Source organism: Pristiophorus japonicus, chromosome 12, assembly GCF_044704955.1.
Source record: "Pristiophorus japonicus isolate sPriJap1 chromosome 12, sPriJap1.hap1, whole genome shotgun sequence".
Classification (NCBI taxonomy): Eukaryota; Metazoa; Chordata; class Chondrichthyes; family Pristiophoridae; genus Pristiophorus; species Pristiophorus japonicus.
Genome location: NC_091988.1, coordinates 49,104,224 through 49,131,652, shown reverse-complemented (window position 1 = coordinate 49,131,652; position 27,429 = coordinate 49,104,224). Strand labels below are relative to the sequence as shown.

At 42.6% G+C, this 27,429-nt stretch overlaps 2 protein-coding genes across 2 annotated transcripts in view; one reads left to right on the top strand and one right to left on the bottom strand.

Moving 5' to 3' along the window:
- Positions 1 to 27,429, bottom strand: part of cenpp (centromere protein P) — a 418,874-nt gene that overhangs the window by 235,082 nt on the left and 156,363 nt on the right. The window lies entirely within an intron of this gene.
- Positions 6,742 to 27,429, top strand: part of omd (osteomodulin) — a 28,908-nt gene continuing 8,220 nt past the window's right edge. The window contains exons 1-2 of the mRNA XM_070894750.1: positions 6,742 to 6,800; positions 26,387 to 27,318. Of these exons, the coding sequence (XP_070750851.1) occupies positions 26,409 to 27,318 (910 nt within the window). The 5' untranslated portion in view covers positions 6,742 to 6,800; positions 26,387 to 26,408. The remainder of the gene's footprint in view (positions 6,801 to 26,386; positions 27,319 to 27,429) is intronic.

Sequence of the window (27,429 nt, the reverse complement as noted above, 5' to 3'; positions counted from 1 at the left end):
GTTCTTACGGCTAAGGGGATCAAGGGCCATGGAGAGAAAGCAGGCAATGGGTACTGAGGGAATGATCAGCCATGATCTTGTTGAATGGCGGTGCAGGCTCGAAGGGCCGAATGACCTACTCCTGCACCTATTTTCTATGTTTCTATGTAAACTATCATAGACAGGTACAGAAAGTCATTTTTTTTTTTTAAAAGACTAATGGAATGCTGGGCTTTATAACTTGAGGACTAGAATACAACAGGGTAAGAAGTTATGCTACAGCTATATAAATTCCTGGTTAGACCATACCTGGAGGACTCCAGTTTTGGGCACTACACCATAGGAAGGATATATTGGCCTTGGAGGGAATGCAGCATAGAACATAAGAACTAGGAGCAGGAGTAGGCCATTTGGCCCCTCGAGCCTGTTCCGCCATTCAATAAGATCATGGCTGACCTGATCTTGGCCTTAATTCCTGCCCGCTCCCCATAACCCTCAACTCCCCTATTGTTCAAAATTCTGGCTATCTCCAGCTTAAATATATTCAATGACCCAGCCTCCATAGCTCTCTGGGGTAGAGAATTCCAAAGATTCACGACCCTCAGAGAAGAAATTCCTCCTCATCTCCATTTTAAATGGGCGACCCCTTATTCTGAAACTATGCCCTCTAGCTCTAGATTCCCGCACAAGTGGAAACATCCTCTCTGCATCTACCTTGTCGAGCCCCCTCAGTATCTTATATGTTTCAATAAGATCGCCTCTCATTCTTTTAAACTCCAATGAGTATAGGCCCAACCTGCTCAACCTTTCTTCACAAGACAAAACCTTCATCGCTAGAATCAACCTAGTGAACCTTCTCTGATCTGCCTCCAATGCAAGTATATCCTCCTTAAACAAGACGACCAAAACAGTATACAGTACTCCAGGTGAGATAGGTTTACCAGAATGATACTTGGACTCCAAGTGTTAAAATACGAGGAGAGATTACACAAATTAGGGTTATATTTCCTGGAATTTATAAGATTAAGGGGTGATTTGATTGAAGTTTCAAGATATTAAGGGGAACTGATAGGGTAGAGAGAGAGAGAAACTATTTCTGCCGATTGGGAAGTCTAGGACGGAACAGGCTCGAGGGGCTAAATGGCCTATTCCTGTTCCTATGACAATAAGAATAATTTGGGAATATAGCAATGGGATGTAGCCTCGAGCCTATTCTGTCATTCAATGAACTCATGGTTGATCTGTGACCTGACTCCATATACTCGCCATTGGCCCATATCCCTTAAAACCTTTAGTTAACAAAAAACTATCAATTTCTGATTTAAAATTAGCAATTGACCTATCATCAATTGCTGTTTGCGGAAGAGAGTTACGAACTTCTACCACCCAATGGGCTCAATTTTCCCCAAAGCATTTTTTGGCCTACTTGAAGAGTTACGCCCGATTTTTTTGGGCCCAATTACGTCAAAAAAAGTGTTGTAAGTTTCCCCGTTGGATCTCTTCATTTTGGCATAGCCTAACCCGAGGGGGTTGGAGCCTTGATCTCTCTCTCTCTCTCTCTCTGTGTGGGGACCAAGAATGGGACTGGACAGCCTTCCTATGTGTGGGAACCAAGAATGGGACCGGACAACCTTCGGGCGGGGTTGTTGGTAAGTTGCTGCTGCGTGTCTTTCAATTCTTTCAATGTGTCCGGGCATCTGCTGCGCCGCTTTCTTTACCTCTAGGGAAGATTTTTCAGGACAGGCCACATTCGCTGGCCTAATCAGAACTGGAGTAACTCTCAGCTGGCCAAACTTCCCTAAATGGCTGGTTACGCCCCCTTTGGCTGAAAAAAAAAACAGACTTAAAAAATTCGTAACTAACTGAGCTGGTGCAAATAGATTGGGGAAACTGGGGATTTTTAAGTTAGGCCAGAAAAAGCAGCCTGCTCCAAAAGAAAACGGCGCAAATACTGGGGAAAATTGAGCCCAGTGTGTGTAGAAGTGTTTCCTAATTTCACTCCGAAAGGTCTGGCTCTAATTTTTAGACTGCCCCCCTAGACCGAGAATCCTCAACCAGTGGAAATAGTTTCTCTCTATAATAATTAAAATACTCAAGGAGAATATGAGCAAATAAGAAAATAAGAGGTGAAGAGGTTAAGAGTGGGCTAAGGAAAATTAAGAGGTACGAGGTAAAAAAAAAATTTGAAAACATCAAAAGGAAATTACAAGTATATCAGTAAAAATATGTGTTAAAAGTGATGTGGGACCTCCTGAGGGAATTGTCAATTCATAGATGATGGTCAAAAATGGTGCAGAAAATTATTAAGCAATTCATATTGGAGAGAAAGTGAATCCTTAAATGGCTGAGAGCAAGATAAGCAATATTACAATGGATTCAAAGTAAAATTTGAAACAAGTTTGTTTGGCTGATGAAAAACAAAATGTTAGCACCCAATGAAATTCATCCTAGCATCATCCTGAGGTAGATAAGGGCTCAATTGAATGTGGATGTGTGCTTAGAGGACCTTACCCTTTTCTCACCTGATCCAATGGCTTTAGCAATGCTTGTCCGACATCCCATTTTGGATCAGCAATAATTTACTGCAGCTAAACATTGGGAAGATAATGGCCATAGTCTTAGCTCCCCACTATAACCAATTTACCCTCACCATGGATTCCATCTGTCACCCATGCCCCCCGCCGCACCCCCGACTGTTTCCCCCCGCCACCCCCCTACCCCCACCCCTTAGGCTGAAACCTGCAACTTCGGCTTCCTATTCGGCCCCAAGCTGAGCTTCAGGCCCCATATCCTCTCCATCGCAAAGGCTATCTATTTCCACCTTGGTAACAACACCCATCTCTGCTCCTTATCCCAGCCCATCTGTCATTACTACAAAGCTCTCCTTAACCAGCCTGCCATCCTTCACTCTCTGTAAACATCAGCTTATCCAAAACTGTGGTACCCATATCCTATCCTGCACTAAGTCCCATTCGCCCATTACCCCGGTCCTCACTGACCTACATTGGCTCCCGTTCTCCAAACACCTCATTTTAAAATTCTCAGCCTTATGCTTAAATCTCTCATTCACACCTTCCAATGTCAGTAACCACCTCCATTGTTAGAAGACCCTCCACCCCAAACTCTCTGTTCCTCTGACTCCAGCCTCTTGTTTACACCCCGCTGCCTTTGTCCCTTCCATAAATACCTCCACCTCTCTATGTCCCTGTCCCCTTTTAAGACCCTCCATAGAATCACCTCTTCACCAATCTTAATAACTCCTTCTCTGGCTCGGTGTCCACAGTTTTCGTTACGTCTGTCAAATGCCGTGGAACATTTTTCTATGTTAACGTGCTATGTAAATACAAGTTGTTGTTAAAAAGTTAAATACTTGGACCCAAGCTCATCAACATTTTTGCTAAGCAGACATTCAGTCCAAGTAAATAAGTACCACTCATCAGAAGAGGGTACATAAGAACATAAGAAATAGGAGCAAGAGTAGGTCATGCGGCCCCTCGAGTCTGCTCCGCCATTTAATACAATCATGGCTGATCCGATCATGGACTCAGGTCCACTTCCCTGCCCGCTCTCCATAACCTCTTATTCCCTTATCACTGAAGAAACTGTCTATTTCTGTCTTAAATGTATTCAATCTCCCAGCTTCCACAGCTCTCTGAGGCACCGAATTCCACAGATCCACAACCCTCTGAGAGAAGAAATTTCTCCTCATCTCAGTTTTAAATGGGCAGCCCCTTATTCTCAGATTATGCCCTCTAAGTTCTAGTCTCCCCTATCAGTGGAAACATCCTCTCTGCATCCACCTTGTCAAGCCCCCTCATAATCTTATACTTTTCGATAAGAGCATCTCTCATTCTTCTGAATTCCAATGAGTAGAGGCCCAACCTTTCCTCATAAGTCACCCGCCTCACCTCCGGAATCAACCTGGTGAACCTTCTCTGAATTGCCTCCAAAAGCAAGTATTTCCATTCGTAAATATGGAAACCAAAACTGCACGCAGTATTCTGGGTGTGGCCTCACCAACACCCTGTATAACTGTAGCAAGACTTCCCTGCTTTTATACTCCATCCCCTTTGCAATAAAGGCTAAGATTCCATTGGCCTTCCTGATTACTTGCTGTACCTGCATACTAACCTTTTGTGTTTCATGCACCAGATTTCCAGATCCCGCTGTACTTTGCAATTTTTCTCCATTTAAATAATAACTTGCTCTTCGATTTTTTCTGCCAAAGTGCATAACCTCACACTTTCTAACATTATACTCCATCTGCCAAATTGTTGCTCACTCACTTAGCCTGTCTATGTCCTTTTGCAGATTTTTTGTGTCCTCTTCACACATTGCTTTTCCTCCCATCTTTGTGTTGTCAGCAAACTTGGTTACGTTACACTCGGTCCCTTCATGCAAATCGTTAAATATAGATTGTAAATAGTTGGAGTCCCAGCACTGATCCCTGCGGCACCCCACTAGTTACTGATTACCAACCCGAGAATGAACCATTTATCCTGACTCTGTTTTCTGTTAGTTAGCCAATCCTCCATCCATAGAAACATAGAAACATAGAAACATAGAAAATAGGTGCAGGAGTAGGCCATTCGGCCCTTCTAGCCTGCACCGCCATTCAATGAGTTCATGGCTGAACATTCAACTTCAGTACCCCATTCCTGCTTTCTCGCCATACCCCTTGATCCCCCTAGTAGTAAGGACCTCATCTAACTCCTTTTTGAATATATTTAGTGAATTGGCCTCAACACTTTCTGTGGTAGAGAATTCCACAGGTTCACCACTCTCTGGGTGAAGAAGTTCCTCCGCATCTCGGTCCTAAATGGCTTACCCCTTATCCTTAGACTGTGACCTCTGGTTCTGGACTTCCCCAACATTGGGAACATTCTTCCTGCATCTAACCTGTCTAACCCCGTCAGAATTTTATATGTTTCTATGAGGTCCCCTCTCATTCTTCTGAACTCCAGTGAATACAAGCCCAGTTGATCCAGTCTTTCTTGATAGGTCAGTCCCGCCATCCCGGGAATCAGTCTGGTGAACCTTCGCTGCACTCCCTCAATAGCAAGAATGTCCTTCCTCAGGTTAGGAGACCAAAACTGTACACAATACTCCAGGTGTGGCCTCACCAATGCCCTGTACAACTGTAGCAACACCTCCCTGCCCCTGTACTCAAATCCCCTTGCTATGAAGGCCAACATGCCATTTGCTTTCTTAACCGCCTGCTGCACCTGCATGCCAACCTTCAATGACTGATGTACCATGACACCCAGGTCTCTTTGCACCTCCCCTTTTCCTAATCTGTCACTATTCAGATAATAGTCTGTCTCTCTATTTTTACCACCAAAGTGGATAACCTCACATTTATCCACATTATACTTCATCTGCCATGCATTTGCCCACTCACCTAACCTATCCAAGTCGCTCTGCAGCCTCACAGCATCCTCCTCGCAGCTCACACTGCCACCCAACTTAGTGTCATCCGCAAATTTGGAGATACTACATTTAATCCCCTCATCCATGCTAATATATTACCCCTAACCCCGTGAACTTTTATCTTGTGCAGTAACCTTTTATGTGGCACCTTGTCAAATGCCTTCTGGAAGTCCAAATACACCACAGCCACTGGTTCCCCTTTATCCACCCTGTTCGTTACATCCTCAAAGATTTCCAGCAAATTTGTCAAACATGACTTCCCCATCATAAATCCATGTTGACTCTGCCTGACTGAATTATGCTTTTCCAAATGTCCTGCTACTGCTTTTTTAACTGGTCTATAGTTTCCTGCTTTTTGTCTTCCTCCTTTTTTAAATAGGGACATTATATTTGCAGTTATCCAATCTGCTGGGACTTCCCCAGAATCCAGGGAATTTTGGTAAATTACAACCAATGCATCCACTATCCCTGCCGCTTCTAAGACCCTAGGATGCAAGCCATCAGTTCCAGGGGATTTATCCGCCTTTAGTCCCATTATCTTATTAATGATGTTTCCTGTGTCTCATAAGGAAATCTGCAGTGGTTACTGGTAATTTACAGTAACTGGCAAATTTAACACAAACTTGATGTTCTGTGGCATTGCTCAAAGATAAAAATATATATTTAAAAAATTTTTTTTTTTCCTCCCCTTTAATTCTTTTTCTCACTGTATTTCCCTGGCACTTTTGTTTTTGTCCTTGTATTCGTTCTTCTCTGAATCTTTCTGTCTTTGTGTTCTCAGTGTTTTCTTCCCTCTGTCTTGTCTGTATGCTTTTTTCCCTCTGTATGTCTTTCTTTTTTTTTAATGTTTCCCATTATCTATTTCCCTTGCACACTCTTCCTTTCTTCACATTTTTCTCGAGCTAAGTTTAAGAATTGTCAAATTATTTTCTTGTCTCAGTGAAAAGGTTACAGCTTTAGATTTCATCTTACTTCATGAACAATTCAATACAAGCAGCAGTCAAATAAACTTGGCAGGGCTAGAGAGAAAAATAAACCCAACACACGTTGTTTCATTTAAGCCCTTTATTGATTCCTTATGTTTTGTCTCAAAGGAAATATTCTAGATTCCTTTTTCACATAAGCGGACAACATTTGACCATAAAACTCAGCACGGTCAGTGAGCAAATGGTTTTTCGTTTTCAGATTAATTTATACAATGAACACACCCACGAGCTGAGCATTGCTGCTAAGGTGAGGTAAAAACTTAGTAAACAAAACCAATATTAAAGCTGTGTTTTTCACAACCATATTGCAGTTTCTGTTCTGTGAAACACCTCGCCTCAGAATCTGGGAACAACTTAAGGATCAGTGTGCCCCAAACCCAAAAGTCAACCAAAGAAATTCATCAGGTATGAAGTTACACTTTTATTCAGAAGCTGAAAACAGTAATGAATTTCATCTTCTATTTATGATATGCTTCATGTGTTTTGCATGCCATTTAAAGGAATATTGCATGTGTTTCAAAATGAAACATTAATTGAAGATTCCAAAGGACATATTTAAATTGTGATAGGTCATAAGAAAGGGAAAAATTGTTGCATTTTCCACACTTGATCGTAAATTGAACTTTGTAAGCTGGTTAATATGTAAGGAATGTTCTACAGAATGACCAAGTATAAAAATCACTGATTTAATTACTGTTAATTTTACTGAAGATTTAGTCTTATTATTTTTAAATCAGCATAAAAATGATCTCAAAGCTACAAGGAAATGCTACAGCTGTTGCTGCAACAATATTGAAATAAGTTGCTCAAAATTTAATGTCTCCAGATGACTAGGTCCTTGGTCTCAAGGAAAGGACTTTCCTTGCACATTGCCCTGGACAGGATAGATTCTGCTCCATTTTCTTTTTCCTCTAGTTAACAAGTAATGCAGTTCTTGGTCAGACAAAATGATTTTCTGCAAGTTCAACCTGCATTATATTAACAATATAATATTTTCAGAAGTCGTAATTCAGGTATTGATTTAGGTGAAATTTAAAAAGTATTATATTAGTACAGTTATGACTGTAAAAGCAATTTCTGTTCAGCAATACTTCACAGTTAACTTACAATGGCAAACATTACTTAAGGTTTATTGTATTAGGTAGTTTCACTGGAGTTACGGCAATTCATATTTAATTTTAACTAAATGTTATAGAATTATGTAAAAATATACACTTCAAATAATTTCTTTTTGTGTTAGGATTTCAGCAGGTTTAATCGATTCCCACTCAAAAAGGCTGTGAATTGCCATTAAATTTACGTTCAGATTTTTAAAATAATTTCATTTTTTTTTTAATTAATATGTATTCTGAAATGGTACAATACTGAAGCAGAGAGGAAGAGGAGGTAAGCAGTGTAAGAGCAGCCTATAAATTAAACCCAAATCGGAGGTCTATGCCTAAGTTGTCAAAAACTATGTTAATAGCTATGTGAAACAGATTTCTTTTCTACTCAATAAGATATAATTAACATTTTAGGAATATATTTGACCAATAATAACATAATAAAGCAAACACAATTAAAACAAGCCAATGTAGAGCAAGTTGGATTAGCATGATCAATCAGTAGAATCTGCTTTGCTGTCAGTAGTTCAAACTATTAAAAAGTTACAAGTAAAATAAAAACAATGGTGCTACTAAAATGATCTGAATTTAAAACAGCATTATAGAAGCAAAGACTCGGTGTAAAATGTTAAGGAAAAACATACACTCTCTCAAAAAAATAAAGCCATGTGGAAAGCCATAAATCCATCAGAACTTTGCAAGTTCAGGGAAGAAACTATACAATAATAGATGAGTTAGAGAAAAACAAACCAAGAGTTCATTTTCACTATATCAGTTTGGAATTTGTAATTTTTCCCCATTGAAAACAAACACTATATTCCTTACACTGGAGAGGAAACCAAATTCAATGAATGTAGGAAAAAATACAGGAGGTGTATTTTTCAGCCACCCTCACTTGATACATTCTGGGTTAGAGTTCCACAGGTGACAGTGGTACTCTGGACCGTTCTTCATGTGTTAAGACTAGATTGCAAATGGCCATAAATGGTTCAACAATTTAGGACGTTGGACGTTATGACAAAGCCATACAATGCCATATACACGTTTTTCAACAAGTGCTATAAGACAATAATCAATAATTGTAATCCTGGTTGTTTTTTTCCCTCCCTAATCTTGGAGCACAATATTGAAAAACAATAGCACCCTAATTGCCACCCTCTTTCAACTGGATCAGCATAGACCAGGAAAGAAACTGCTGACCTAACTGATCTGTGTGTCACAAGACCACATTAGATGATGCATTTACCCACTGAATAATATTTATTTCCTTTTATGTCAACAACCCTGACTTCTGCCATCACGCTTCATCCTCTACATAAGAACATAAAAAATAGGAGCAGGAGAAGGCCATTTGGCCCTTTGAACCTGCTCCGCCATTCAATAAGATCATGGCTGATCTGATCTTGGCCTCCACTCCGCTTCGCTGCCCGCTCCCCATAAGCCTTGACTCCCTTATCGTTCAAAAATCTGTCTATCGCCACCTTAAATATATTCAGTGGCCCAGCCTTCACAGCTCGTTGGGGCTGAGAATTCCACAGATTCACGACCCTGTGAGAGAAGAAATTCCTCCTCATCTCAGTTTTATTCTGAAACTGTGCCCCTAGTTCGAGATTCCGCCACAAGTGGAAACATTCTCTCTGCATCTACCCTGTCAAGCCTCCTCAGAATCTTATACGTTTCAATAAAATCACCTCTCATTCTTCTAAACTCCAATGAGTATAGGCCCAACCTTTCTTCATAAGACAACCTCTTCATCTCAGGAATCAACCTCGTGAACCTTCTTTGAACTGCCTCCAATACAAGTACATCCCTCCTTAAATAAGGAGACCAAAACCAATGCCCTGTACAGTTGTAGCAGGACTTCCCTATTTTTATACTCCATCCCCCTTGCAATAAAGGCCAACATTCCATTTGCCTTCCTAATTACTTGCTGTACATGCATGCTAACTCTTTGAGTTTCATGTACAAGGATCCCAGATCCCTCTGTACCGCAGCATTTTGTAATCTCTCTCCATTTAAATAAAAATTTGCTTTTTTATTTTTCCTACCAAAGTGGATAACCTCACATTTTCCCACATTATACTCCACCTGCCAAATTTTTGCCCACTCACTTAGCCTATCTATATCCCATTGCAGATTCTTTGTGTCCTCTTCACAACCTGCTTTCCCACCTATCTTTGTATCATCAGCAAATTTGGTTACATTACACTCAGTCCCTTCATCCAAGTCATTAATATAGATTGTAAATAGTTCAGGCCCCAGCACTGATCCCTGCGGCACCGCACTAGTCACTGTTTGCCAACCTGAAAATGATCCATTTATCCCGATTCTCTGTTTTCTGTTAGTTCGTCAATCCTCTATCCATGCTAATATATTACCAACCCTGTGAGCTCTTATCTTGTGCAGTAACTTTTTAATGTGGCACCTTATCGAATGCCTTCTTGAATTCCAAATACACTACATCTACTGGTTCCCCTTTGTTCACCCTGCTCGTGACATCCTCAAAGAATTCCAGCAAATTTGTCAAACATGATTTCCCTTTCATAAAACCATGCTGACTCTGCTTAACTGTATTATGATTTTCTAAATGTTCTGCTACTACTTCTTTAACAATGGACTCCAGCATTTTCCCAATGATAGATATTTGGCTAACTGGTCTACAATTACCTGCTTTCTGTCTCCCTCCTTTCTTAAATAGGGGTGTTAAATTTGTGGTTTTCCAATCTGCTGGGTACTCTCCAGAATCCAGGGAATTTTGGTAGATTACAACCAATGCATCCGCTATCTCTGCAGCCACTTCTTTTAAGATCCTAGGATGCAGGCCATCAGGTCCAGGGGACTTGTCCACCTTTAGTCCCATTATTTTACCTAGTACTTTTTCTCTAGTGATAATGCTTGTTTTAAGTTCCTCCTCCCTGTAACCCCTTGATTATCTATTATTGTGATGCTTTTAGTGTCTTCTACCATGAAAACTGATACAAAATATTTGTTCAAGGTCTCTGCCATTTCCCTGTTTCCCATGATTAATTCCCCAGTCTCATCCTCGAAGATACCAACATTTATTTTAGCTTCTCTCTTTCTTTTTATATACCTTCCTGTCTGTTTTTATATGTTTTGCAAGTTTACTCTCATAATCTATTTTTAGTCATCCTTTACTGGTTTCAAAAAGTTCCCAATCCTCTGGCCTACCACTAATCTTCGCAACATTGTATGCCTTTGTTTTCAATTTGATACCATCCTTTACTTCCTTAGTTAGCCACAGATGGTTCATCCTTTTCAATGTCTTTGGGCTAGAATTTCCGAACAACCTGTCAGCGCCTGATTGCCGCCCAAAAGACCACTAAGATTCCCAAGATTATCGCAGCGAAAACTTGCCCCCCCCCAAAAAAAATCTGCCCAATGAAAAAAAATGGGCGTTGCACCTCGATTCTCAGCGAAAAAGTGGGAATTGAGGGTCAATTAGGTTTTCCCGAAAGAAAATGGGCGATACATTTAAAAATCACTAAAAATTTACCCCAAGGCTGCTGGTTGGGCCTAGAAGGAGAAAAACACTAAAATTATTTTTTAAAAAACAGAACATAAAAAAATCATTAAAACATTTTCCAGGCCTTTTAACCTAAATCATCACAACAGTAAAAAAAAACAATTACTAATCTTTTTCTTGAAGAGCTACTCACCTACCGCCCAGCTCCGCTGATTCTCGTGGGCATTTTTATTTCATACTTACCTACGGGTCACCGCTGAGCCAAATATCACACCAGGGCGATCTGAGGACAGTGCACACCGGCGGTCCGCTCCCCAGCGGTACCGTGAAACCACCGGCGTAATCAGGTGGGAAAGTTCTCACTCAATTGGTTATTGCCCACAATGGCCAATACTGCCCAGAAACCAGGCGGTAAGCCAATGGAAATTCTATCCCTTTCTTTCTCACTGGAATGCATCTTTGCTGAGAGTGATGAAATATCTTCTTAAATGTCTGCCACTGCTTATCTACCGTCGTACCCTTTAATCTATTTTCCCAGTCCACTTTAGCCAACTCTGCCTTCATACCTTTATAATTGCTTTTATTTAAGTTCAGGACACTAGTTTGAGCCCAACTTTCTTACCCTCAAACTGAATCTGAAATTCTACCATGCTATGATCACTCTTCCCTAGAGGGTCCTTTACTATGAGATCATTAATTAATCCTGTCTCATTACACATTACCAGATATAAAATAGCCTGCTCCCTGGTTGGTCCCACAGCGTATTGTTCTAAGAAACCATCTCGAATGCACTCTATGAACTCTTCCTCAATGCTACCTTTGCCAATTTGATTTGTATAATCTATATGTAGATTAAAATCGCCCATGATTATTGTAGTACCTTGCTTACAAGCCTCCATTATTTCTTGATTTATACATTGTCCTACAGTGTAGCTACTGTTAGGGAGCCTATAGACTACTCCCGCCAGTGACTTCTTTCCCTTATTATTTCTTATCTCTACCCAAACTGATTCTACATCTTTATTTCCTGAGCCAATATCATTTCTCACTACTGCACTGATCTCATCCTTTATTAACAGAGCTACGCCACCTCCTTTTCCTTTCCACCTCTCATCCGAAATGTCAAATACCCCTGACTATTCAGTTCCCAGCCTTGGTCACCTTGCTGTAATGGCTACCGGATCATACCCATTTATTTCTATTTGTGCCGTCAACTCATCTATCTTGTTACGAATGTTGCATGCATTCAGATAAAGAGCTTTTAATTTTGTTTTTTTTATAACCATTTTTCCCTACTCTGGCCCTATTTTCTGATGCAATCTTATGTTTATACGCTCTGTCCATTCCTGTCACACTCTGGTTATCATTATCCCTATCGCCTTCTCCTTTCTCTCTGATTCGCCAGGACACTGGTCCCAGCATGGTTCAAGTGAAGCCCGTCCCAACGGAACAGCTCCCTCTTACCCCAGTACTGATGCCAGTGCCCCGTGAATCAAAATCCATTTCTCCCACACCAATCTTGAGCCACGTGTTCATCTCTCTGATCTTATTTACTCTATGTAGCTTTGCTTGTGGCTCAGGTAGTAATCCAGAGATTATTATCTTTGTGGTTCTGTTTTTTAATTTAGCCCCTAGCTGTTCATAATTCCTCAACGGAACTTTTTTCTTTGTCCTACCTATGTCATTGGTACCTACGTGGACCACGACAACTGGATCTTTCCTCTCTCACTCCAAGTTCCTCTCCAGCCCAGAGGAGATGTCCTTAACCCTGGCACCTGGCAGGCAACACAGCCTTCGGTACTCACGCTCTCAGCTGCAGAGAACAGTATCTATCCCCCTAACTATACTGTCCCCTACCACTACAACATTTCTTTTTACTCCCCCAACTTGAATGGCTCTCTATACCAAGGTGCTGTGGTCAGTTTGCTCATCCTCCCTGCAGTCCCTGCTCTCGTCCACACAGGGAGTAAGAACCTCGTACCTGTTGGACAAGTGCAAGGGTTGAGGCTCCTCTATTGCTACCCTCTGGATCCCCATACCTGCATCACTCGTAGTCACACCCTCCTGTACCTGACCACGGACCAAATTTGAATTACTTAACCTAAGGGGTGTGACTGCCTGCTGGAACACAGAGTCCAGGTAACTCTCCCCCTCCCTGATGTATCGCAGTGTCTGAAGCTCGAACTCCAATTCATCAACTCTGAGCCGAAGTTCCTCGAGTCGCCAACACTTACTGCAGATGTGGTCGCCGTGGATCACACTGGTGTCCACCAGCTTCCACATGCTACAGCTGCAACACATCGCCTGTCCTGCCATCTATATTGTATTTTATTTAATTAGGTTTTCAAGTTTTGAAATTTCAATTATCTATGTATAATTTTTAATCTATAATCACGGCTCTTACTTTAATCCAATGCCCAAGTTTAGAAAAAAAGAAAGAGAGAAATACTCACCAGCCAATCATTTACCTGCTTTCCTGTGACATCACACTTTTATTTTATTTTTCCTCTTCACAGGTCCGTTCACGCTGCTCCTAAATGGCTTTCACAGCCAATTTTAATATTGATCTATGAGTTGCATTTCCATGGGTGGGACTGATACAGCAGTTCCCATTCTCCTTCCCCTTTCCCAAAGGAGCACTGTACTACCATGAAATGCCTGATCTGATGGCCTGACTAAGAGCAGTCAGGGTTCAGTCAGTGGCAAGTCCAGGAGTTAAACATGCATCCAGCACTACTACTACTAGATCTACTGAACTGCATCATCAATGAACAGTTTTGATTCATTCAACTTTCTTTGTAAATTAAAACCTGTAATGTATTATTTTTTGTTTTAGCAGTGATACTTTCTACAATGCACAAATCATTAAGGGATGCCTTTCAACCCTATGTTTTACCGCAGTTAGGAAAATGCAAATAAATTATTCACATGTTTCTTAAAATAGAATGATGTTCAAACCAATACATAAAAATTGACAATGTGCAGAAAATGTGATCAGATCACATTGGGTCAAGATGAAATGAATGGAACACATTAAACAATCTCATCTATTTTGCTTCTGTATTTCATCACAGTTCGAAGACATCAAGTCGGACTTTCTAAAAACCTGGAACAAGATCTACATAAAAAGAGCTGCCCTCACACCATAGCACATCTCAACATGGGAGGAACAGTTCAAATCTCTACCTCCCCATTCTAGGCACTACCAAACAATGATCCAACTCAACTCCATCACAAGGCACAGCCCCTCTTCAACTATCCTTTGGCCACCAACAAATACTGTAACACCACTCAAGGTGCCAAACTATGCTAACAGATTCATTGCAGCAATATATGCTCCTAAAAATACTACGTGAACAAAGTGCCTAACAATTCAATCAATATGTAAACCAATGCAAAAATTTTACACAAAATAAACCACATTATAAAGCTATGCTGTTAGCTTTGAACTGTACAATACATTGATTAAAAAGATACTAAGAGACCACCCAAGAGGATATTTCATCTTAAGTATAACTTTTAATCATGAAGAAGCGACTTAATAAACTTCACAAGAGTATTTTAATTACAGATTTACAGTTGTATAGCGCTAGCAAAGTAACTGCTGTAGAAAGGCTCCATGATGGTGCCAGGATTATAAAACTGTTGCAATTAAATGATCTATATTACAGAAAGAAAGTAGACCTAACTTATAGGGTATTCTAATGAACATTCTCCACGCACTATTTAAGTGGTCTATCATAAGACAACTTTCTGCTGCGAAAAATGACGACACAAGAGCTGACCTCCCTTTAACAGGTTTTTTGATGTCGTGATGTTGTATTCTTTAAGGTATCCCAATGTAACCAATCATATTCTACCTGCATAGTATCATACAGTCTGCTTGGCCCTGGAATAACTGTTCATTTTGTCCACAATAATTGCATGAAATAAACCTAATAATAATTTCATCCTTCTCATAAGCATTCTCTACGAACTGCATGTTGGTCCAGACATCCAATTAGACTTTCCAAGGATCGAATGGATGCCTGGGTCAGATTACAGTGCATGTAGGATGATTATTAACAGAATGAAAATGACTCTAGATAATATTTCTTCCTGCTATGCATTGTATCCTTCACATGCTGTTGGAGATTTACGAAGTAGCACCTCAGGATGGGGGAGGAGCAAAGTCCTTGTGGGGGGGATGGAGACTAGCAGGATTGACCTGTCAAACAAAGTGTCTTTATTGTCTGCTGAATTCAAACACTGATGTTTAGTGAAGACATGTGAGTTACTTCACTGATGCTGCCTATTGGATGAGATGTTAAATTGAGGCCCCGTCTGCCTTCTCAAGTGGACATAAAAGATCCCACGGCTCTTAGTCGAAGCAGAGCAAAGGAGTTCTCCCAAGTGTCCTGGCCAATATTTATCCCTCAACCAACAACTAAAAATGGATTATCTTATCATTATCACAAAACCCACAGCCACCAATGCAGTGGTGTTACACACAACCTTTCAAATTACAGGTGCTGCAAATGTTTGAAAGTTATGCAATACTAAATTGACATACCACCATACAATCGAAAGTGATCTATTGGGATTTCATTTCCAAATTTCTCTCAAACATTAGGGCATGCTCTGACAAACCTAAAACAGGAGGATCCTGAAAGGCTGAGATGGCAGCCATAAGAAAACAGATGGGACTAAGATTCAGTCATAGGTTAATAAGATATTGGCCTGAAAGTTGTGGTCAGCGGCGAAGCGATGGAGATCACCGCTGACCAGGAAGAAAGCTGCCCACAAAAATCTCACGATCTCTCTGGCAAACACTTTAGGTTTCTCGATGTTAAATTGATTGTAGCGCTGTCAAAAGGGTAACCCACCGCAGAGCAGCAGTGACGTCATCAAACTGTCGAAAAAGCCAACCGAATAGAAGAATTCTCACAGAGAGCAAGCCAGGAAATAAAAAGCCCTGATTCAATTCACTTTTAAAAAGTTTTACAGAGAGCGAAATAAAAATTCAGACATACACATGGAGTTAAGGTAGAAGCTGAAATATCATAAACAAACTTCTTTAAAAATGAAAAAGTATATATTTTTATTATTTTTAAAATCTGGTCATTTTCTACCATAGTGGAGAAATTTGACATTCCACAAATATAACATTTGTTTTTCAGAGATAGAATCGTTGTTCAGTAGTCAATATACCGGTAAAACTCCAGTTACACCTATTCCATCACGGCTTAATTTTTAATGGAGTGTTTAATAACACAAGTAAATCGGAAAAGCTTAAGTTTTCATCAATTCAATTGATTTCACCGATTGCCGGCTATAGGGTGTTCCACAGTGCAGCCTGTGTCAGAGCAGTGAATCACTGACCGCAAGTTCAGGATTACCGCGTTTATCTGTGCATGCGCTAAATCCTGAAGTTACAGTCAGTTTCAGAGGTGTAATGATGGCTAACGCTGACAGTTCACCATCGCAAAATCTGAGCCATTGTTTATATTGAAGAACACAGGAGAGAGTATTAATACTCGAGGGGAACAGTTAAAATAGCTCTGCAAAGACTTACCACCCCATTTCTGCTTGATTCCCACCTGGCACCTTAACTAGGCCCTTTATTTAGGGCTGAGGCGCCCTCCTAACTCATTAATACATGCAAATCAAGGTCTTAGAATGTCATTAGGATCCTAATGGCGTTTTAACAGCCTACTGAGCAGGATGCCCACTGAGGGTGCCCCGCTTGGAAAACTTTACAGGTAAAGAGAGGAGGAATTAAAATAGCCCGGGTCTAAAACCGATGACATCAGATATGTTTGACATTTGCCCTGCACCCCTGCCCGGCTGAAACTCTGTTCTCAATTAGAATCCCCCCACATGGGAATTGGTGATTATTGTGTGATACAAAGAGGTCTATCAATAGGTATCAACCATTTGCTAATGTGAATCAGAAGGTTGTAGGTTTTAATCACATTCCTGGCCTTGAGCACACAAAAACTAAGCCATCACTTCCATGCAATACTTTGTGCTGCATTGTCAGAGATGCCATCCTTAAAATATGTCTGCCTGTTCTGTGGCCATTAAACAAAAGAACTTCCATTTACATTGTTTTTTTCAGGTCTGCAGGCAGGCATCCCAAAATACTTCATAATCACTCAACTTTAAAATTCACTGCTGCAATACAGCCAAATGTGACAATTTGTGCACAACAAGGTCCTGCAAACAGCAGTGAAATAAATGACCCATTAATCTGTTTTGCAAGTGATGGTTGCGAGATTACTGTTGGCCAGAACACCGGAGAACCACCCTCCCTTCTTTGAATAATGCCATGGAATCTTTTACTTCCACCTAAACAGGCAGATGGAGTATTAGTTTAACATCCCCCTCAGTACTGCACTGAAATGCAAGCCTAGATTATGCGCTGAAGTTCTGGAGTGGGGCGTTAACATTCAAACTTCTGACAGAGGCAAGAACACTGAGTCAAGTTGATACTCAAAGATCCCATGAGATTATTTGAAGACCGGTTTTCCTGGTGATTTGACCAAAACTCCTCTCTCAGCCAACAAAAAAAAAACTAACTAGTCCTTTAACTAATGTTTTTCTTCTTTGAATTTGTTCCATGCAAAAACCTGACCAGGGAAAAATAGTCGTACTAATTCATTGTATGCAACATTTCTCAGAGACATGATAATGTGCCATAAAATATAAATCTTTCATTCCTTCCAAATCCAAGTCTAAGTTCAAAATATGTTCTGAAGTCCCGCAGCGCAGCTGGATTGCTGTGCGGTTTAAAGTATATTGTTCATCACAGGTTTAAACTGGCTGAGGAGTCTAGAACCGGGGTCACAGTCTCGGAATAAAGGGTCGGCCATTTAGAACTGAGATGAGGAGAAATTTCTTAACTCAGGAGGGTGGTGAATCTTTGGAATTCTCCACCTCAGAGGGCTGTGGATGTTCAGTCGTTGAGTATATTCAAGACAGAGATTGATAGATATTTGAATATTAAGGGAATCAAGGGATATGGGGATAACGCAGGAAAATGGAGTTGAGGTAGAAGATGAGCCATGATCTTATTGAATGGCAGAGCAGGCTCAAGGAGCCAAATGGCCTACTCCTGCTCCTAATTCTTATGTTCTTATGAACCGTATTGTTGAACACAGATGTTTCTCTGTCAGTGTCACCCTGTGATACCAATGAACTGATTGTGTCATATCTTGACAGAGGGATTGAGAGTCAGCTACATCCTGTTCATTGACATACCAGATGAATGGTGTATTGTCTCTACAAAGACACACTAACGTGCTCTGCACCATAGTACAAAAGTGTCTGAAGGGCTAGATTTACTTCTCACTATTAGAGCTTGTTGATGTACCAGATGGACTTGCTCACGGCCCACTTGCCCCAACCCCATTTGCTCTGTCGGTAATCTTCATCCATCCCTGTGAGGGAAGGCATATGTCATCAGTAACACATGAGGGAGGTGTAGCTATAGTAAAATTCCTGGAGAACATTTTACTCCTTAGAACATAACCACAGTCACAGCATCAATATTTAGTCCATGTTTTTTTGATCAACTAGGTGTCCGAGATGCATGAAAACCCACAAGTAATGTTTCTCTTTGCCTGATGTGAATACACACTCGCCCCATAGGATCACAATCCTCTTACATAGGTTCAGGGAGCTTAGGGGCAGGAGCGTAGATTGGCAACTAACCAAGTTTCAGCTCTGCCCACCAGAATTCGTGGCTTAAAGGCAAAAAAAGGTGCTGTTTACCAGCATAGCAAGGACCACCTACTTGTTAGGGAATTGGTATACAGGGTTATCTAGATATAAAAGAGTCACACCCCCTAATGATAGATCTATCCCTGGTCCAATTCATGAGCTGGGCTAGCTGGTCCATCAGTTCTCGAGAGCAGGGGTTGTCAACCTTTTTGCTTCTGAGACACCCCCCCCATCCAGAGTTCTAAAAATTCGATAGACCTCCTGTAACACAATACAAGCATTTTTTTTCTGTATAACAATTTGCTATACAATTAAACATATATATTTATTCTGAAAATATGTTAATTTCTACGCTATCATTAAATAAAAACGCACCAACTCATAATGAGCATAAATGCCAGCCTTGCCCACATCACAAGAATCAAAATATCTATATATAAAAATCCCAGCCCTCAAGTAAAACATGATACCCAAACCTCAAATGGGCGAACATATCATCAGTTATACCACATAGATGAGCAAAGCATCAGACATCCCACGTGGGTGAACAAAGGATTAGATACCCCAACCCATTCTGAAGAAATGTTGCCTGCTCTTTCTGCAGATGTTGACTGACCTGTTGTCCTCCAGTATTTGTACTGTTGCAGTTATTTTCTTTTTACCTCCCTATAAAGAGTACGCTTTGATAAGCTACATTGTGAACCTGCATATTAATTCCCAGTTCGAGGAAGATGCTGCGCATTGTGTTGCCGGACCCGACCTCCTGCCTCACAGGTTATTGGAGCAGCCGCCTACAGAGGACTAAATGGCGACCCCACCACAGCATGAGTCTGGACAGGGGAAGGCAGAGGCCGGATTCTTTCGGGGTGGGAGGGCCGGGGTGCAACTCATTTGGTTAACCGTCAACATCACTATCACTCCGCCCCACCCCCTCCCATTTCTGTCTGGCTCAGCCTCAGACAGATGCTAGGGAGAGGGATGGAGTCGGTGGCTAGGAAACTGAGTTTTGGGCGAGGACCAAAGACAATGGCTTTGGTCTTCCCAAAATATAGTTGGAGAAAATTTATGCTCCTCCAGTACTGGATGTCGGACAAGCAGTCTGACAAATTAGAGACAGTGGAGGGGCCGAGAAAGGTGGTGATGAGGTGGAGCTGGGTGTCATCAGTGTACATGTGGAATCTGACAGTGTGAAGGGACCGACACAGGACCACTTGCAATGTGCAAGGCACCTTGATGTTCAAAATGCTCTAGTCCTGAACCTTTTACAGACTAACTAGTCAACAATTCCTTAATCTAGGTCATATAAAAGGCTTGGCAAAGAGGCATGAACACAGTGAGCTTACTCCCCCCTCCAAGATGTGTTCAAACTGGCTAAACTAACGTGATTAGCCTCGTTGCTCTCCTCTTCACTGCCTCTAGAGCCTGGATGACTTAATTTGCAATAGTCAAAACTGCACATAATATTCCAGCAATTGGAAGGCTTCTGTACTGAGCCCAGGGAGGGAGGTGGCGATCGGAAGGCTTCTGTACTGAGCCCAGGGAGGGAGGTGGCGATCGGAAGGCTTCTGCACTGAGCCCAGGGAGGGAGGTGCCGATCAGAAGGCTTCTGTACTGAGCCCAGGGAGGGAGGTGGCGATCGGAAGGCTTCTGTACTGAGCCCAGGGAGGGAGGTGGCGATCGGAAGGCTTCTGCACTGAGCTCAGGGAGGGAGATGCCGATCGGAAGGCTTCTGCACTGAGCCCAGGGAGGGAGGTGGCGATCGGAAGGCTTCTGCACTGAGCCCAGGGAGGGAGGTGGCGATCGGAAGGCTTCTGTACTGAGCCCAGGGAGGGAGGTGGCGATCGGAAGGCTTCTGTACTGAGCCCAGGGAGGGAGGTGGCGATCGGAAGGCTTCTGCACTGAGCCCAGGGAGGGAGATGCCGATCGGAAGGCTTCTGCACTGAGCCCAGGGAGGGGGGAGGTGGCGATCGGAAGGCTTCTGCACTGAGCCCAGGGAGGGAGGTGGCGATCGGAAGGTTCTGCACTGAGCCCAGGGAGGGAGTTGCCGATCGGAAGGCTGCTGCACTCGGCACAAGACTGCAATAAGTTTGGGGGAGAACTCACAAGACTGCAATGATTTTGGGGGGGGGGGGGGGGGAGCAGTCACAAGACTGCAATGAGTTTGCAGGGTTGGGCGGGGGGGAGAAGGGGAGAAGTCACAAAACTGCAATGAGTTACGGGGGAGGGAGTGGAGTAGGGGAGAAGTCACAAGACTGCAATGAGTTGTGGGGTGGGGAAGAGGTGGAGAAGTCACAAGACCTGGCTGTGGTCCATCCATACAGACCTTGGGGAGTGAGAACAAATAATCTGTCCTGCCTGCCTTCCTGCCGTTTTGAGCTCCTTGCAAAGGTAAAATTTAACTATGGGGGCAATAGTGACAATGCCATACCTTGTGCGAGACTTCTGCATCATGGTGCTACGTAGGAAACAATTGATTCGACGTCATCGCATGAGGAACATCAGAGCCCATAGGGTGCTGGGCAGGAGGCCTTACCCACCTCGGGTAGACAGAGACTGGCATTTGTACCTGCACCTGAGTGATGCAGACTGTGTCAGAAGGCTGCGTTTCCGCAAAGAAGTTGTAACTCAGATGGTGAAAGCAGACCTGCAACCTAGAAGCATCAGGAGGACTGCTTTGTCAGTTGAAGTGAAGATTACAGCTGCACTTTGATTCTATGCCTCCGGATTTTTTCAAGTTACAACTGGGGATGTGTGTGCCATTTCTCAACATGCAACACATGTCTGCATTCGGTAGGTGACAGCTGCACTATATGCCCGGAGGAATGACTACTTAAAAGTTCCCCATGACCACCCAGGCAATGCGTGACAGGGCTGTGGGTTTCTCCAGGATTGCTGGCTTCCCAAAGGTACAGGGCTGTATTGATTGTACCCACATCGCCTTGCGAGCACCTTTGGAGGATTCCGAGATGTACAGGAACAGAAAAGGCTTCCTGTCCATTAACCTACAGCTCGAATGTGAGGACATGCATCGCATCATGTCAGTTAATGCGAGATTCCCTGGGAGCACCCATGATGCGTTTAGCCAACGCAAGAGCGTTATATCTGCCAAGTTTCAGCAGCAGCCAGAACGGCAGAGCTGGCTATTGGGAGACAAAGAGTACGGCCTCGCCACCTGGCTCATGACTCCCCTACGCGTAACCTGGACGGAAGCTGACCGGGAATACAAATGTTGCACATTGCAACATGCAGCATCATAGAGAGAACCATTGGCATCTTGAAACAGCATTTCCGATGCCTGGACTATTCCGGAGGCTACTTGCTATACTCCCCTGAGATTGTCGGTCAGTTCACTGTTGTGTGCTGCATAACTTAGCCATCATGAGGCAGCAGCTGTGGTAGGAGAAGACCCGCCTGCGGTGAGAGTGGCTGATGATAATAATGAGGAAGATGCAGATGATGAGCAGGTGGACGAGGTAGAGGAAGCCATGCAAGTTCCTGAACCCGAAGCACAACGGCGGAGGAGGGCAGGCCATCGTGCCAGCTGCTTGAGCCTTGTGCCAGCAGCTCATCCGTGATCGCTTTGCTGCCTGAAGGTTCAGCGACAACTATTCCACATGGACCATGTTTACTGTTTGGACCTGTTCCATACAGTTGCGTTGTGTTAATGGAACAAATGATGGAAATGATTCAGTTTTAATGTAAAATATACTTCACTCAAAAGTTTAACAAACAGTTCTTTGTATTGAACTTAACTTTAATAAAATTACTCTTGTATCAAACTTTAAAGTTTTCAGTTAAGATCACTTACAAACTTTATCACTTACTAACTTTTAAACTTGTAAATTTACATAACTTACGAAAATCTTTTAATTTGAGAACAACAGTTACAATAATAACAGCAGCAGCAGCAAAGAAAGACTGCACCCATCTCTCCTCCACCTTATTCTAAGACTGCCCGCTGCGCTTGTTCTTGGTGACTCCACCACCCCTGCCCACAGGCGGTGGCGCAATGTTTCTGGGGTTGGTACCAAGCTTATTCTTTCGAAGATCTCGGGTAGTGCGCACCTGTTGAGGGCGGGGGGGATGGGGGTGGCAGGCGGCAATGTGGAGAGCCTGGCTTGGGGCTCTTCAGTGGCTGGTGTGGGAGTGACAGTTGATTCTGTCAGTGGGCACAGGGTCTGGGCATGTTCTCTTATTGCAGCAGCTAACTCCAACATGTCATCCCTCATGCGCCCTGACAGTGTCTCAATGACCTACAACATTCCCTCCCTCATGTTGAACAAAACTGTCTCAACTACCTGTGACATTCCCTCTCTCATGTTCAGTGATAGTGTTTGCATCATCTCTGACATTCCCTCCCTGATGTTCACTGACAGCGCATCAACTACCTGTAGCATTCCTTCCCCCATGGTCACTGACATGGTTTCAGCTGACTGAGATATTCCCTCACTCATGGTCCCAGACATCGTTACTATTTCTTGTGAGATTGTTGTTACTTCTCCCAACAGTCCCACTACCCGCACTGATGGTGTCCAGGAGTGATCGCGTAAGGTCAATGCTCTCCTCACTCATTGCCATTATCTGAACCACACCTGTTAGATCCTGCACCTCAGGAGAGCGCAGTCGAGCTCTCCTTCCCCTTTTCCCCACGGGTGTGGCTCGCACCCCACCACTGGGACCCGCAGCCTCGGAAGGTGGGAAACCATGGAATGTCCCACCAGAACTCAAACCACTAGTCAGGGAAGGGGCTAGTAACTCAATGGGCGGTACCTGCATCTCCACCAAAATGAGTACAAGAGATGGGGCTTCATCTATGCCCTCCACCACCTTCCCCTCCTCCCCATGCTCTTAGTCTGGAAGGTGGGATTGGAAGTTGTTCTCCTTTTCAGGCTCGTCCTCGTCTGAATCTTCTTCTGCATCATCAGGGTTGGCCTCAAATTCTGCAAAATATAACAGAACCCAGACAAATAGTTAGCAGCAGAGGAGGGGGCAGGGTAGGCTCACACAACGCAGGCAGCAGGCTGACTTGAAGGACCACGATGAATTGCATCATCCAAAGCATGGCTGATGGAGACATCCCCATGAACCGAAGCATGGCTAGCCCACGCAGTACTTAACATTTAGCAACGCCAGATTGTGGAATTTGCAGGACTTACTCTCTCCCTCGAGTGTGGGCCCAGCTTGTGCAGTGGTGGTTGCTTTTCTCCCATCAAAGCAGCGACCCTCTCTTCCAAGGGTGGCAGTGGGTGCAGATTTGCCGGGCCTCCTCCTATTCGAGTTCTTTCCCTGCTATAATGTGCCACCTTCCTCTGCAAAGATGAAAATGCAACTTTTTGGAGAGGGTGTCTTTCTGGTGGGTGGGACATATACAGCTGGTCACATTTACAATTGCAATTCCATTAAATAAATGAAAATATTACTTACACTAACTACTTGACCAAGGTCCTGTCACTTCTTTTTACACTGGCCTCCAGATCTCATGGTGGTCACCATTGCGCAATAATCTTCTGCAACTTGAAGCATTTCTTCATTTCTTTGGGTGGAACTTTTATGTGACCTCTCTTGCTGTCCATCTGGTCTCAATCACAGTAACTAATGCCTCCACTTCATCCTGTAAGAAATTTTTGGTCCTTGCACCGTGCTGCATCTTGTATCGCTGCAGCTCCAATTTTTCCAATGCTCTCACACAGCAATCAACGTTGTCACACACACAACTGGCTCTTAAAAAATGGCCGATTACCCACCTGGAGCTGTACTGCGCATACCCGTCCATTGAAATAACGTCAAAAACGTTGCTTTCTTCCCCGCGCATGCACAAAAGATATGGCATCGTTTTTTCGGCGCAGACAGCAAGCTCCATCTCCCGAGGCAACTGGACACTCTGCACTGTGCCAAATTTGAATTACATACCGGGGAAACTTGGCAAAATATTTCTGCCGCATTTCTGGCCTAGAAAAATGGGCGGAACTCTGGCAATACGCCAGAAAATGGGCTTGGGCAAAATTAAGCCCATAGCTTAAGAAAGACTCTGTATACCTTTGGCAGGCCACAACATGTAGATTTCTATAGACATTTTGTCTTGCTTTGCCTCTGGAGGAGACTTTTTATTATCGACAATGAAGCCAAGCTCATGGAATATGGTAAGTGCCTAATGACTGTAGGATAGACGTACAAATGCCATGTTTTGATATGCACTGCAATGACAAATAGATATTTTATGAAGATCCTGGGAGCTCAGGAAAGGCTGATAGGAGTACCCTGTACTGATAGCTGTGACCCTGAAAACTGAACCACCGATATCGCGGATGATATTACTAAATGATAATACGAAAGTAGGAAACATTTAGATAAACAGCAGCTACCCAATTACCTGTACATTCAGCTTGAATAATTCCAGGCTTTGGCATTCTCAAACCATTTGTTGCAGAGGAGGTTCTACAGGTGACTTTTGTGGCCTTAGGACAACTCAGCAACTTGCTCAATAAAGAGCCTTTTACATCAAAAGTCGTATTCAACAGCTGTTGCAGCAGTTTCTGAAGGAACCCTGCCAAATCCAGCCAAGCCAGCTAATGGAGCAAAATTCCCGAGGAATCAACACTGCTCGAATGCCTCTGGCATGGATTTCAGCCTGCAGCTGCATCAAAAAAAGTCAGGAATAGGTTTTCCATCAGGAGTAGATATTGATTCATAATGCATAGTGAGTAGTCTTTGCCACAGTGTGTAGCTAGGACACCCACAAGTTGGAAAAAACAGCTCAATGAATTTGGTGAAATGCTGTATCCTATAGAAACATCTCATTGTCAAATGAGTCAAGCCATCTGGGCTTAATGAATACAAGTATGCTATGGAGGATGAACACTTAAAACACTGTCAAATCAGCAGCTGGTGAAACATGCAACAGGCCAGCAGTGGTACAATGGACCTGGTAGACCTTGCTTGCTTTGGCTATAATTGAGCGGTACTTATGTGTTTCTTTCCTAACTCCCTTGGATGCTGTGTGATTGTGAAGTGCTTAGTCAGCAAAAGCTGCCACGTCAACATCATTCTGCTCCTCTTTTGATTGGTCAGATACAGACTCTTCATCGACTTCTGGGAGTAGGTAATCTGCTTGGTGGGATGTTCAGAGAAGGCTGGGTAGAAAGCTCTCGGGTGGTAGAGCTAGAGTCGGTCTTGAATTGAGAAAGTATCAAACCTTTGAGACAGTGGTTCCTGCCACTCAAAGGGAGGGCCAGCAGTATTTGTACTATTCTTACATGTTATATTAAGGCAGAGATTGAATTAGTAGTGCTAAAAAGTAGCAAAGAAAATTATTATTTGGAATTATCATCAATACGGTACACTAACATAAGGAGTAGGCCATTCAGCTTTGAAGGTGGAATGCTCATGCAGAAGTGTCAAATATTCACCTTGTTCTGAGAAAAAAGGTGCATATATACTGCCTGAAAGCAGGGTAGGTCATATGGGATGACCGAGATATTGTTACATCATATTGCCAAAGGGAGGTTGTCCCTTAAGTTATTTTTGACTTAGTGCCGGATCATTGCAGCAGGGTGTGGAGGAATACAATCTGTACAAGAATAAATCTGGCCTTTTTCTGTACTGGAGGTGTGCTTCATTGTCACTGCTCATTTTGTTACATCAACCGAGTGTTCCCACGTGATTCACTGTCCATTTTCTTGCATTCATTTTAATTTCAATAGAGACAAAACCATCACCATAAGAATGGCCTTCATCACATGGCTGCCAATTTTAATTCTTCTCTTCAGTGTAAACATTCTTTGTCAAGATAACTATGATGATCCGTTTGCTCCACCTCCACGACATCAACGACGTATTCGTACACCTGTATATTATGATCTATATAGCTCCATTCCCAAAGAGTGTGCTCGTGAATGCCGGTGCACACCATCGTTTCCTTTTGCTATGTACTGTGACCATCGAAAACTCAAAAATGTTCCCAATATCCCAGCACATGTGCGACAGCTGCATCTTCAGTCCAACGAAATAGAAAGTGTGCCAGAAAATGCTTTCATTAATGCAACATTACTTCAAGAAATTAATTTTAGTCACAATAAATTAACTAAGATAACCAAAGGTGTATTTGGCCAGCTCAAAAATCTGATTCACCTTAATCTGGAACACAACAAACTTGAAGAAGTCCCAGCTCCACTACCTAACACCCTTGAAAGACTTGCTTTGGGTTTCAACAAGATTACAAAGCTGCCTGCTGACACTTTTCGTACACTAATTAATGTTACAATTCTGGATCTCGGCAATAACCAACTCCCTGATGGTGCCATCAAGGGAAATTATCTTGGAAAAATGAAGAATCTCTTGCAGTTAAATCTGCGCAGTAACAAGCTCAAAACCATGCCAGGAGATCTTCCACCTTCTCTACTGCAGCTTTCACTTGAAAACAACTCTATATCATCTATCCCAGCAAATTACTTCAGAAAAACTCCAAATCTCATGTCATTAAGGATGACACAAAATAAGCTGAAACAAGTTCCATATGGTGCGTTCAACCTCTCAAACCTATTGGAGCTGAATCTAGGACACAACCAACTAACTAAAACCTTCTACATTTCAAGGCATCTAGAGCACCTGTACCTCAACAATAACCATTTTACAAGTATGGGCAATGTTATGCTACATTTTCAGTAATTAAAGGTCACAATTATTATTGTTTTTTAAATGATTTTCTATTAGTAGCATGGTAATGCAGTGGTTAAGATACTATCTT